At 44.1% G+C, this 14,694-nt stretch overlaps 1 protein-coding gene across 1 annotated transcript in view; it reads right to left on the bottom strand.

Annotated features, from left to right (window-relative positions):
• The window catches only part of usp43a (ubiquitin specific peptidase 43a), a 109,571-nt gene that overhangs the window by 82,947 nt on the left and 11,930 nt on the right, over positions 1 to 14,694 (bottom strand). Inside the window, exon 2 of the mRNA XM_084164139.1 lies at positions 14,177 to 14,338. Within this exon, the coding sequence (XP_084020265.1) occupies positions 14,177 to 14,338 (162 nt within the window). The remainder of the gene's footprint in view (positions 1 to 14,176; positions 14,339 to 14,694) is intronic.

Here is a 14,694-nt window from a genome sequence, read left to right as displayed (position 1 = left end):
CTCTATCAGTTATGATAGCATTGCCCACTGTATGTCCCCTCTCTCTATCAGTTATGATAGCATTGCCCACTGTATGTCCCCTCTCTCTATCAGTTATGATAGCATTGCCCACTGTATGTCCCCTCTCTCTATCAGTTATGATAGCATTGCCCACTGTATGTCCCCTCTCTCTATCAGTTATGATAGCATTGCCCACTGTATGTCCCCTCTCTCTATCAGTTATGATAGCATTGCCCACTGTATGTCCCCTCTATCTGTCCAGACTCTAGATGAACGTCACCACTATATTCCTATCAGAGGAATACATATCAACTGTTGAAGTAGTGAGCAGTAAATATATGTAATGGGTTTCTCTCTTCACTGTTGGTTATCATACCATCAGACACAGAGAGATAGAGGGCACTCCTTTCCAATTTGGCCATAACAGCCCCACTGAGCACATATAGGCAAACGTGCACCTAAAAACGAGGGCCAGGACGATACCAGTATACTCATTAGCATCGTGGCAAGGAAACAAAACACGAACCGTATTTAACTTATTTAAGAAAACAGTCCTAATGTTGGAAACAGACATCATTATGTTGTCATCCAGATTCACATGTATTTATTTTCCAAGCTATAGCACAATATTTTACATACAGCTGGTTTTTGAAGGACCAAGGAGCCCTACTAAAAACACAGTGTAACTTGCCAACCAAGCCTTCTAACACTGATCCTAGACCTGTCCAAAGAGTGCTGGAACTGGATGTATTCTCTCCGATGGCATGTGGCGCAGCCAAACTCTTTGCCCTCTAGCAGTTTCTATGGAGAAGCTCGCTGAACCAACATGCACAGAGGCATCCACGCGCACACACACACACACACACACACACACACACACACACACACACACACACACACACACACACACACACACACACACACACACACACACACACACACACACACACAAAAACAGAAAATAAGAGGCCACAGACAAGAGCTCTTGGCAGCGCCTTCAGAGCCAAATCTGACTTGGCAAAGACCAGAGATGGGTGAGAGGAAGAGAAGAGAGCCGTCTCATTTGCACACTGGCTATGTTTATTCACAGGCAAATATTCATTTCTGAAATAAATTATCCGACCTCAGCTAAGTGAGGAAAGAGGAAAATCTATTATTTTGTGAAGAGGAACGGGTCGTAGCGGTCAGCAGTTTTAATTTCGGTAAAAAGTGATGCTCTAAGATAAAACCACATTCCACAAGAGTGCCCATGTGTAAGAGATATCCTACAAAGCCTCCTTCAGCTCAAATTCCTTTTTAACATGAAATGTGGAAAAAGCAGAGGATTTGTTCTCTCTCTCATTCCTTTCTCACCCTCTCTTTCTCTCTCTCTTAAAAGTTACAAAGGACAACATCCATTCAAAATCCTCATATCACTTTCACATCAAATTGGGTAATAAAATCTGGTATAGGTTGGTTTTATGGTGGGATTTCAACATGGGCTGCTTTGTAGAATGAAACCTTGAGTGTCTTTGTCGCCACAATGTGTGTCTACCAGACTAGAGTTCAAAAGGTTAAGTGGCAATCTCACCAAGTAAAATAATCCACAACCATTCTTTAAAAGTGATCAGGAAAGAGAACACTGAAAGGGCCAAAAATCCAGTTTAACTGAACAAGAGAGAGTATGAACTATAAAGTAAACAAAAAACAGTTAGAAAAAGACAGAGAAACAGAAAAAACAGACAATAAAAACATAAACGCAAACGATAACACACCTGTTGCGGTGTTACAAAACAGGCTCCTGTTCCTCTGAAGTGGAACCCAGCCAAAACAAACTCAGGACCGTGACCTTTCTGCCCCTCAGGGTTAAAAAATAACATTAGCTGAAGGTAGGTAAACAAAAGGTATGCTAGTCCAGTCAGGTGTTCAGTCAGAGGAGGGGAGAACAGAATGCAAATGTTCTTGTCAGGTCACAAGCCAAAGGGTGTCGAAGAGAATGGCTGTGTTCCTCAGAACAGGTAAGGCCACATTATAGCCACCATTCCAGTTATACAGCTTCAGAGCACCAGGAAGTTATTACCTTATATGGGAGAGGTCACAATAAAGATGGGTGTGAGATATGATGACACAAGACAATGGGCCTCAAGGCCAGACATTGTTAGCTTGTATTATTGGCAAACAAAAGGCACCACTGTATTCAGGCGTATTCTTTAACGGCATTTTCCACACTAGCAGAACAGGTTGGCATTACACACAGAGATTACAGGGACAAAGAGAGACAATATGAGCGTGAAATGGTGAGGTAAGTAGAGTGACAAGTCCTCAGGGCCTGTAGTTGAAGAGGTGGGTTTGTGTGGACAAGTCTCACAATAAAGTCACAGACAGTGCACTTCTCCATTGGCCACTTTCATCCTATGTAGTGCACTACTTTGACCAAGTAGCACCAGCACAAGTGCACCTTGTCCCTCCACCTCCCTCCCTTCCTTTGGTCTGTGTCTGCCACTGGTGTAGTAAGACAGCCTAAATGAGGAACACAACAGCACCGTACAGAACAGTCCCAGTCCCAGTCCCAGCAGCAGTAGCCTCAGAGACTAACTGGAGGTCAACCTCATCCATGGGGACCATTATTACCTTCTACCCAGGGAGGCTCACTGCGTACAAATCCCTCAAGCTTTACTCAAAGTATGCTTCAAATCAAAATAATCGGTACGCATTTACACAGGTGTTTTGCTCATATTACTCTCCTGTGTGTGTGTGTGTGTGTGTGTGTGTGTGTGTGTGTGTGTGTGTGTGTGTGTGCGCGCATTTGCCTTTTAACTCTAATAAAACAGTCATGGAGAAATCCGCCAGGCACATAAGGAGACAAAGTATTCTCATTCATTTACTTTTGAATATCATAAATCAGGAGCATGAAATTATAGCGTATAGCTCTTTAACATTCAAACGATGTGTTGGTGTTTATCAAAGGCTTGAGGGGTGCTTCTTTCCCTGACTGAGCCCAGCTCTGATTTTACACCCAGAGAGAAAGAGAGCTAAATTCTTCATCACTAACACAACCTTCCGCAAAAAAATTCAATACACACCAGACATCACCCTCACCTTACTAATGAGCATCCTTTTTATCTCTCAGAGATAAATCTGATGATGCCGCTGAATATTTGAACTATTCCTGAACTATTTAGGGGGTCTGGGCGTCTTTTGAAATATTCATATTTTTTATCAAATGTTTCCCAAGAAAAGTGTTAAATATTTCAGGCAGGTGGGTGTAGGATCCATTAAAGGTCTTTAAATGGCAACCCATTGCAGTCAGCCGTCTCTGTGTGGCACCTCTGAGGTACCCTACCTGTGTGTGTGTGTGTGTGTGTGTGTGTGTGTGTGTGTGTGTGTGTGTGTGTGTGTGTGTGTGTGTGTGTGTGTGTGTGTGTACAGACGATGGGTGGGCTGTGAAAGTGGAGAAGTGGGACAGTCACATTACTTACCCCCCCAAAGGACAGAGACATGTATAAATATGAGTGTGTTTGGAAGCCATCTGTACTCTGTGTTTGTGTGTTATGTGTGAGAGGAACTGAGGCTGAGTGCCCTTAGAAAGCACACTGTGTGTCCTAGACCCCTTCAGCCAGTACTGATAGCGGCTCCACCACACACAGCACTCAGTCTCACCTACATGCCCACACACACATCCTGCCCCCCCCACCCCCCGCGGCTAGAGGAGAAGGCCAGCCAGTCCGGATGTTGCCTTCTGCCCTCTCAGCAGATCGATCCCGGGACTAATGTTCCTGCCATTAATGCCGGCGCTCTTCCTCCGACTTTGAGCTCCTCTCCTGACCCCCAGGGAGATTCCATTTCATTAGCCCCCTGTGGTGCTTCAGTCACAGGCAATACTCTGAGAGCCTGGATGTCTGGTAGGGGGCCTATCCACAGTTAGATAGGGGGTCCCTGGGTAGGGTCCCTGAGCTAGAGTCCTCTCTCTGGAGGCTCTGTGGAAGACCCAGGGCACATTGGGATGATAATAAAGGAGCTGGGTTGACTCCTGGTGGGGAGGCTGGGTCCTGACTCTGCACCATGTTGTGACTGTGGCTCTCTGATGCCACTGTGGGAGCGGTAATTGGCTTGGGCAGCAAGCAGACGCATGAACACACTCTTCCTCCTTCTTTATCTCCATCACTCTGTGGCACGACGATAGACTCCTTCTCTCATCCCATTATGACGTCCAACAGCGCTTCCAATTTTCTCTCTTTCCTCTCTCTCCCCATGTGACTCTGTCCCTCTGGTGTGCACCGTGCTGAAACCATTCCTGTCAGTCTACTACCACACAGGGATCAGGGATCAGCTCAAATCCCTGGAAAGCTTCAGTGTGGTGCGAGAGAGTTGTTTTTCTCCCCTGGTCTGGACTGGCCGCTGGACTAGCTTTCATCTCAGCGAGCAAGGCCAGCAGGATAATGGGGCTGCTAGTGACTGATTAGGGCACCTGATCCACAGTGATGGTTCTAGCCAAACCACTCAGTACCACTCTTAGTATCTACCTCTATCTTTGACCATGAATTAATTACTGAAGGAAGAAAAGCAGGCAAACCGGAGGAGAGGTTTACAGGACATCAGCATTTTGCAAAGTAAGGCCAAGTGGAACAAAAATAACACCTCAGTCTCCAAGCAGGTGCGAGCTCTTTCAGAAGCGCTAACTTATCAGATAAACCTAGACAGAGGAGCATTGATACCTAGATGGCCCAATTCAGCAGGTTTGACAAAATAATACAAAGCAGCTATCTCAGTTAGATTAATCCCTGAAGCTGAGAGCTGCTAGTGTCAACAACTTCCTATTTTTCTCTCTCGATACCATGCCACTACAAAAGCCCACCTGAAACTTTTTATTTCTTTTATCCCTCAGAAGCGTTTTGAATTGAGCCAGGGAAGGAGGGAGGGACAGGGAGAGGGGACGTGAATTAACCCTGCTCAATCATTTATCTCTCAATAGCTGAATAGTAGATGGAGCCACGTTAGGAGGAAGGAGGCTTTAAAAATACACGTAAACGGATCAGGGTGAATAATGGATGAAGAAGCCGATGTTGAGAAAAGGAAAAAGGAGGCACGTCGAGAAATATTTTATAAAGCAGAGATTTTTGAAAAGTTTTTTTTTTTTTGTTGGTGTTGTAAATCCTATTAGGAGGTGAGGCAGCGTGTGTGTGTGTGTGTGTGTGTGTGTGTGTGTGTGTGTGTGTGTGTGTGTGTGTGTGTGTGTGTAGTGCAGTGGAGGGATTAGTTCCCCCTCGGTCCCCGATTCCCTAAATTCGGGGCCACATGTTGTTTTCACAGTGATAAAAATATACACCACATCGCCACTACTACAATGCCCCTCTCCACTGTGTTATTCTCTATACATATGTAGTGTAGAAAAGGGGTATTAGTGGCGATATTGATGTTACTGTATATGTTCAATGACAGGAAGCCGCAAATAAGGAGTTTTGCTTCAATTTCCTTCCTCTCCAGCTGCTCAATTTCACACAATATAGACATCTATGAAGAGAAAATGGGATCGAAGCCTATCATGCAGTCAAACAGACAGGGGGAAATCCACCTACAAACGTCTCTCCCCATCTCCTCTTCTCCCTCTCTCTGTCCCCCACTCTCTCTATGCAGTGTGGAATTTGAAGCATCTGAGAAATGTCACTGGTGTTCTAAATCGGATTGCGGCTGGGGTTCGGCGGGGCTGGCGGGAGAAGTATCGTTTGAAGTAACCTGTGAGAGGTTGAGCGGGATCGCCGGAGCAGAAGGAGAGAGTGTCTGTGGCTGTCTGCCCCGTCAACCCCTCAGCCCTGATCTTAACACGCCGGCTGGTCTGGGCAGCTGTAGCTGACGTCTGGCCACGGCTTAGACAGCTCATCACTGACAAGTAGACCAGACAGACATGTGGATAGATGAGTCAGAAGAGAGAGAGAGTGAAACAGAGAGAGAGAGAAGCAGGGTTGAGACTGTGAGCATGGGAGAAAAAGGGAGAGAGTGAGAGAGGGAGCAAAGGAAAGATAAGCAACCTATGAACCCCAATGTCTAATCAATGTATAACACTAACGCGCCAACAGAGAAGAGAGGAAAGCGGACTTCATTTAGCTCCAGAGCAGTAGAGAGAAGGCAGATATGTCCAATGGTAGATCCATCCTCTATTTATGATGGGCTGCCAGTGTCAAGGCTGATGGCACAACTGAATGAAGAGTATCAGAGCTTTAACATCCCAACAGGCAAAACTGACAGGAGACATCAGATATAGCATCCATCAACCCCTACCTGTCTACCTGTCATCGACGTCTGATTTGTAAAGTGGTTGTCCCACTGGCTATAAGGTGAATGCACCTATTTGTAAGTCGCTCTGGATAAGAGCGTCTGCTAAATGACGTAAATGTAAATGTAAAATCTGTATCATAAACAACACATTTCTCTGGAGAACAGGGCCTCTCAACCCTCACATCCATAGATGTCAAACCCACAATTTCTGTGTCTGTCAATAATGTGTTCTATCGCCGCCTCGCAGGCCGCCACAACGTCCAGAGACCAAATTTCCAAGTCTAAGCAGTTTACTTCCATCCATCCAGTGCTGTTTTTTTATTTCCTTTCTTTATTTCCCTCCATCCACTCACCCTGTCAATTCTCTCTGGGCGCAGAGCGAGAAGCCAGCTATTATCGACGTTTAAAATTGAATAATGCATAGATAATGCCTCTGTGAGTAAGCGGCGGTGTTGGGATGCTAGGCATCGTTTACCACTACTGTCCGTATGGGTGAGACGGATAGAGAGAGAGAGGGAGAGAGAGAACGGGTAAGATGGCTCGGCTTTTAAACCACTCAGGCAGGCATGCCCACTCACTGGATGGGAGGCCAAGGCCTAGGGCCAGATGTAACTACTCTAAACGCAGAGGGAAATTTATGCCACATTTGTGCCGCACTTTGATGATACGAACGAAGTGAGTTTGGCTGATTTATTTTCATTCCGACACCAGAGAAATATTGTGCAAACTGGTTTAGCTAGGCTAATCCTTTCATATTATGAGAAATATTGTTGTCAAGCCTGAAGTGTTGGACGAACGCGACACACACGTTATATCAAATTGGCCCTTTAATCCCCTTTTACTACGATGGGTTCTGGTTCAAGGAGACTTGGCTTCCTTCAGCAACTGATCAAACATCAGTTTACTGAGCTGCCTCTGTTGACCGACTTCCTTACGTAACCTTCCACTGGCTGAAGAAGGTGAACCGGCTCAGTTGGTCACATGGCTGGTTGTAGCGTAGGTTTGCTGGGCCACAGGTTATAGTAGGTTCCGGTTACTGAACCAATACAGGATAAAGTAGGTCCATGCTACTGAACCCATACCAATAACAAAGGAGTGATCTTAAAATGGAGGACTGCAGGTGCATTAGTTTTGAGGTGTGGTTTCCGCTCTGTTCTATGTGCGTCTATGTGGATAATGCAGAAATGCATTCTTGAAATACAGACCATCCATTCTCAAAGATGCTTACGTAAAGAAACACACGCTGCACTAATTTGTCTTTTGTAGTTTTGCAAAGGTATTGCAAAGGTGTAAGTAAAAGTGGGGTGTTAGGGGGACAAGTGAAGAATTGGAGCAGAAAGTGGAGGTTTAAGGATGTAAGTAGTTATAGAGTTGTAAGGACATGTACTGTAGAGGAGGAGATACAGTGAGCTCCAAAAGTGCATTTGTTGTTGTTGTTTTGGCTCTGTGCTCCAGCACTTTGAAATTATACAATGACTATGAGGTTACAGTGCAGACTGTCAGCTTTCATTTGAGGGTATTTCCATCCACATTGGGTGAACCGTTTAGAAATTACAGCACTTTTTGTACATAAGGCCCCCACCCCATTTTAGGGGACCAAAAGTATTGGGGCAAATTCACTTACATGTGTATTAAAGTAGTCAAAAGTTTAGTATTTGGTCCCATATTCCTAGCACACAATGATTACATCAAGCTTATGACTCTACAAACTTGTTGGATGCATTTGCTGTTTGTTTTGGTTGGGTTTCAGATTATTTTGTGCCCAATAGAAATGAATGGTAAATAATGTATTGTGTCATTTTGGAGTCACGTTTATTGTAAATAAGAATAGAATATGTTTCTGAACATTTCTACATTAATGTGGATGCTACCATGATTACGGATAGTCCTGAATGAATAGTGAATAATGATGAGTGAGAAAGCTAGACGCACAAATATCATACCCCCAAGACATGCTAACCTCGCATCATTACAATAACAGGGTAGGTTAGCATTTTTTGGGGGGTATGATATTTATGCCTCTAACTTTTTCACTTATCATTATTCACGATTCATTCAGGACTATCAGTAATCATGGTAACATCCACATTAATGTAGAAGTGTTCAGAAACAAAATAATCTGAAGCACAACCAAAACAAATGCATCCAACAAATGTGTAGAGTCACAACCTTTATGTAGCCATTGCATGATAGGAATATGGGACCAAATACTTTTTACTACTTTAGTACACATAGGTGAATTTGTCCCAATACTTTTAGTCCCCTAAAATGGGGGGACTATGTACAGAAAGTGCTGTAATTTCTAAACGGTTCACCCGATATGAAAATACCCCTCAAATGAAAGCTGATAGTCTGCACTTTAACCTCATAGTCATTGTATCATTTCAAATCCAAAGTGCTGTAATACAGAGCCAAAACAACAAAAAATATGTAACTCTCCCAATACTTTTGGAGCTCACTGTATAAGAAAGGTACCATTCATTCACTGAAAGAGGCAGGCAGGAGCAGAATGTGTCTCCTCAGGTGTCTGTCAGATCAGCAGATAGTTCAGGGTCTTCTTTGCTCTCACTTGAAACGCCAGTTTCACAGGCTCTGATGACGGGGTGCCATCCTGCCCTGCTCTCACACTCTCTCAACCCATCAATCCATACACCCATCCATCTAGCCACCTGTTCTGTCCATTTGCTATCTGTGTGTGCGCTGCGATGCACACCATCAGTGCTCTAACACCAGTCAATAGAGAGAGAGAGAGTAGGATGGAGGAGGAGAGGAGAGTAGAGGAGACGAGGGAGGTGAGAAAGATGGAGCTATAAACAAAGAGATAATTAATTCAATTACAGAGCCAGAAAAGAATGGAAACGGAACACACGCAGCGTTCTCTGAAATAGCGTCTTCTTTCTAGGGCCGAGGCGTCGGCGGGAAAAGCGGCTTTATGGAGCCATAATTCAGCAGCTGCTAATGACAACCAGAGCCCTGAGCTGTTTATGTGGCATAAAGGGCCTCCTCTATAGCGTAGCCGCAGAGAAAGGCATTAGCTATTAGGAGGCGTCACGATGGCAGTCAATGAGAATAAGGACTTCATTGGCTAATAATAGCGGCCAGAGATGAGTAAAAGCCAAAAAGGGGATACGGTTGAAGCGCAACGAAGCGAGCCATCATTGTAACCATCGCACACCCTAAGGGGGCAACGTGTGGTTACATGAAATTATATTAGAGATCACATCCACATTGTAAGTCATAGTATGCCCTGTTTTCTCTGCCAATGCGGTACACCCTCCCATGATGCGTTCCCCTCTGCAGCAGCAGACAGAGGAGAGCAGAGAGGGAAGGAAAGAGAGAGAATGAGAGGGGGCATCACACAGCAGGCTGCCACTTCAACAGCATCTCCTGTTACACACACACACACACACACACACACACACACACACAATGGCCCGTTTCAGAGGCCCCAGTGGGTAAATAGTAATACAGCCATGAGTGACAACACTCAGATGCTGCAGTGGCTAGACTCATCAGTCCCATTGAGAAAGGGACCAGGGTCGTCAAGGGAATGGCATTCTAAAGAGGCCTCATCCCACATATTCTGTGTCTCTTTTTCCTCAAATGCACTAACTGATTTCTGTGATCTGGCTGGGTGAATATAACAAGTACGGTGCTTTTGTACTATTCTATTCAGGCAATGCAAGAGCAGCTGAGGAGAGGGCCCACGGTGGGGCCTCAATTCCTTAGCCTGCGGCCCGCGCTATTGGTCGACTCTTCTAACAAGGAGGCCTGCTCATTGAGCTGAAACCTGCCTCTCATCAAGACAAATACACTACCAGTCAAAAGTTTTAAAATATCTACTCATTCCAGGGTTTTTCTTTATAATTACTATTCTTTACATTGTAGAATAATACTGAAGACATCAAAATAATGAAATAACACATATGGAATCATGTAGTAAACAAAAAAACTGTTAAACAAATCAAAATATATTTTATATTTGAGATTCTTCAAATAGCCACCCTTTGCATTGATGACAGCTTTGCACACTCTTGGCATTCTCTCAACCAGCTTCATGAGGTAGTCACCTGGAATGCATTTCAATTAACAGTTGTGCCTTGTTAAAAGTTAATTTGTGGAATTTCTTTCCTTCTTAATGCGTTTGAGCCAGTCAGTTGTGTTGTGACAAGTTAGGGGTGGTATACAGAAGATAGCCCTATTTGGTAAAAGACCAAGTCCATATTATGGCAAGAACAGCTCAAATAAGCAAAGAGAAATGACAGTCCATCCTTACTTTAAGACATGAAGGTCAGTCAATCCGGAAAATGTCAAGAACTTAGAACGTTTCTTCAAGTGCAGTCGCAAAAACCATCAAGCGCTGTGATGAAACTGGCTCTTATGAGGACCGCCACAGGAAAGGAAGACCCAGAGTTACCTCTGCTGCAGAGGATAAGTTCATTAGAGTTACCAGCCTCACAAATTGCAGCCCAAATAAATGTTTTACAGAGTTCAAGTCACAGACACATCTCAACATCAACTGTTCAGAGGAGACTGCGTGAATCAGGCCTTCATGGTCGAATTGCTGCAAAGAAACCACTACTGACACCAATAAGAAGAAGAGACTTGCTTGTCCCAAGAAACACGAGCAATCGACATTAGACCGGTGGAAATCTGTCCTTTGGTCTGATGAGTCCACATTTGAGATTTCTGGTTACTACCACCGTGTTTTTGTGAGACGCAGAGTAGGTGAACGGATGATTTCCGCATGTGTGGTTCCCTCTGTGAAGTTTGGAGGAGGTGTGATGGTGCTTTGCTGGTGACACTGTCAGTGATTTATTTAGAATTCAAGGCACACTTAACCAGCATGGCTACCACAGCATTCTGCAGTGATACGCCATCCCATCTGGTTTGCGCTTAGTGGGACTGTCATTTGTTTTTCAACAGGACAATGACCCACACCTCCAGGCTGCGTAAGGGCTATTTGACCAAGAAGGAGAGTGATGGAGTGCTGCGTCACATGACCTGGTCTCCACAATCACCCGACCTCAACCCAATTGAGATGGTTTGGGATTAGTTGGACCTCAGAGTGAAGGAAAAGCAGCCAACAAGTGCTCAGCATATGTGGGAACTCCTTCAAGACTGTTGGAAAAGCATTTCAGGTGAAGCTGGTTGAGAGAATGCCAAGAGTATGTAAAGCTGTCATCAAGGCAAAGGGTGGCTACTTGGAAGAATCTAAAATATATTTTGATTTGTTTAACACTTTTTTGGTTACTACATGATTCCATATGTGTTATTTCATAGTTTTGATGTATTCACTATTATTCTACAAATGTAGAAATGAGTAAAAATAAAGAAAAACCCTTGAATGAGTAGGTGTGTGTCTGTATATATATATATATATACACACACACACACACACACACACATATACACAGTGGGGAGAACAAGTATTTGATACACTGCTGATTTTTCAGGGTTTCCTACTTACAAAGCATGTAGAGGTCTGTAATTTTTATCATAGGTACACTTCAACTGTGAGAGACGGAATCTAAAACAAAAATCCAGAAAATCACATTGTATGATTTTTATGTAATTCATTTGCATTTTATTGCATGACATAAGTATTTGATACATCAGAAAAGCAGAACTTAATATTTGGTACAGAAACCTTTGTTTGCAATTACAGAGATCATACGTTTCCTGTAGGTCTTGACCAGGTTTGCACACACTGCAGCAGGGATTTTGGCCCACTCCTCCATACAGACCTTCTCCAGATCCTTCAGGTTTCGGGGCTGTCGCTGGGCAATACGGATTTTCAGCTCACTCCAAAGATTTTATATTGGGTTCAGGTCTGGAGACTGGCTAGGCCACTTCAGGACCTTGAGATGCTTCTTACGGAGCCACTCCTTAGTTGCCCTGGCTGTGTGTTTCGGGTTGTTGTCATGCTGGAAGACCCAGCCACGACCCATTTTCAATGCTCTTACTGAGGGAAGGAGGTTGTTGGCCATCTCGCGATACATCGCCCCATCCATCCTCCCCTCAATACGGTGCAGTCGTCCTGTCCCCTTTGCAGAAAAGCATCCCCAAAGAATGATGTTTCCACCTCCATGATTCACGGTTCGAATGGTGTTCTTGGGGTTGTACTCATCCTTCTTCTTCCTCCAAACACGGCGTGTGGAGTTTAGACCAAAAAGCTCTATTTTTGTCTCATCAGACCACATTACCTTCTCCCATTCCTTCTCTGGGTCATCCATATGGTCATTGGCAAACTTCAGACGGGCCTGGACATGCGCTGTCTTGAGCAGGGGGACCTTGCGTGCGCTGCAGGATTTTAATCCATGACCGCGTAGTGTGTTACTAATAGTTTTCTTTGAGACTGTGGTCCCAGCTCTCTTCAGGTCATTGACCAGGTCCTGCCGTGTAGTTCTGGGCTGATCCCTCAACTTCCTCATGATCATTGATGCCCCACGAGGTGAGATCTTGCATGGAGCCCCAGACCGAGGGTGATTGACCGTCATCTTGAACTTCTTCCATTTTCTAATAATTGCGCCAACAGTTGTTGCCTTCTCACCAAGCTGCTTGCCTATTGTCCTGTATCCCATCCTAGCCTTGTGCAGGTCTACAATTGTATCCCTGATGTCCTTACACAGCTCTCTGGTCTTGGCCATTGTGGAGAGGTTGGAGTCTGTTTGATTGAGTGTGTGGACAGGTGTCTTTTATACAGGTAACGAGTTCAAACAGGTGCAGTTAATACAGGTAATGAGTGGAGAACAGGAGGGCTTCTTAAAGAAAAACTAACAGGTCTTTGAGAGACGGAATTCTTACTGGTTGGTAGGTGATCAAATACTTATGTCATGCAATAAAATGCACATTAATTACTTAAAAATCATACAATGTGATTTTCTGGATTTTTGTTTTAGATTCCGTCTCTCACAGTTGAAGTGTACCTATGATAAAAATGACAGACATCTACATGCTTTGTAAGTAGGAAAACCTGCAAAATCGGCAGTGTATCAAATACTTGTTCTCCCCACTGGCATATATATATATATATATAAAAATATAAATAAAAAAGACAGTCAATAGTCATCATGGCCGCTGTCGGACACATGAAAGGACCAGGAATTCGCATTGTTGTCATTGAGTAAAGCTCTTCTTATTGTGTCTCTATTGTATCTCTTGAGAAGAGAAATATGTATTCATGGGAACCTCAGAGCTGTTTTGCTCTACTGCACTATGAGTAACCTGGTTAGGGTGTGAGCAAAACCAAGGCTAGTTACAGTTTGCAATATCACTCAGTTGAATGCGAAAAATAGATGTTGATATATGCTAACCAAGTTCAATCTCAAGTTGGTTTATTAGTCCAGTGTTTCCCCTATATTCATTTAGCAACGGTGGTCCAGCAGTGGCCCTAGCGGTAGCAATCTCTCGGCCCAACCCTACACTATGCACGTGTGTGTACGTGTCCCACTAAAGTAAGTTAGTCGATGAGCAAGGCAAGATGTGTGTGTGCTCATGGGTGTTACCCAGGTGATATGATGACTCAAGCCTCTTCAACTCTTTCACCTGAGTAAGGAGCCATTATCGGCCTCTGCAACTGTACCTCTGCTCTCACAGCTGAGACTTCTGAAGCTGCTACTGTAGAACGCAGAGAGCCCTTTGCATTTGGGATTGCAGCCCCAGTTGGATTACATAGTACTAGCATTAGCCAAAAACCTTACCTCAGCTAACTTGTTGGCTACAGTATATTTATAATGTGTCATGAGTCAGGACCGATCAATCACAACAGTGATCAATATTTTTCAAGATGGTTCAGTTTGGTGACAGGTGTTCTTATGTTGAGATGTCAACACAAGACAATGTCTATGACACCTGAATGTCTTTGGGCTTCATGACAGATAAACACATCTAAACTTTGTGACAGTGTTTGGTCTGCTCCTACCTTTCCGTTGGCTTTGGTCTTGCTGCTGCTATTGCTGCTGTGGTTGTTGTTGGTGGTGGGGTTGGCATCCTCATGGACCCGGTCCAAGAGCCAGAGCAGGAACTCCAGGGCATCGTGCTGAGAGTTCCCCCTGAACTGAGAGCCGTATTTGGACACAATACTCTGGGGACAGACAGGGAGGAGGAAATCAGATAAGGACATTACAAAATACATAAAAATACTTTCCAACAAACCACAATAGAACTCAAAGATATTAGCCTTAGAGGTACAGGCTGACCGGTCAACCGAACAGGGAATATTGAACACGGACAAAAAAGAATGTAGGCTAAATACTCTGAGGAAAGACCAGGAGGGAGAGATTATATACGGACTAGAAAATATATATCAGTTAGGTTTCCAGCAAAGTCCTTTAAATCTTCTGACAAAATACATGAGCTGAGAACTTCGAAAACACTACTGTTCAAAGTTATTTCTTTATTTTTAGGAAACATTGTCTTGTGGTAAGTAAACAGCGTCTT

Source organism: Coregonus lavaretus (assembly GCF_964263955.1).
Source record: "Coregonus lavaretus genome assembly, chromosome: 6".
Classification (NCBI taxonomy): Eukaryota; Metazoa; Chordata; class Actinopteri; order Salmoniformes; family Salmonidae; genus Coregonus; species Coregonus lavaretus.
This window is presented reverse-complemented; position numbering and strand designations above follow the sequence as displayed.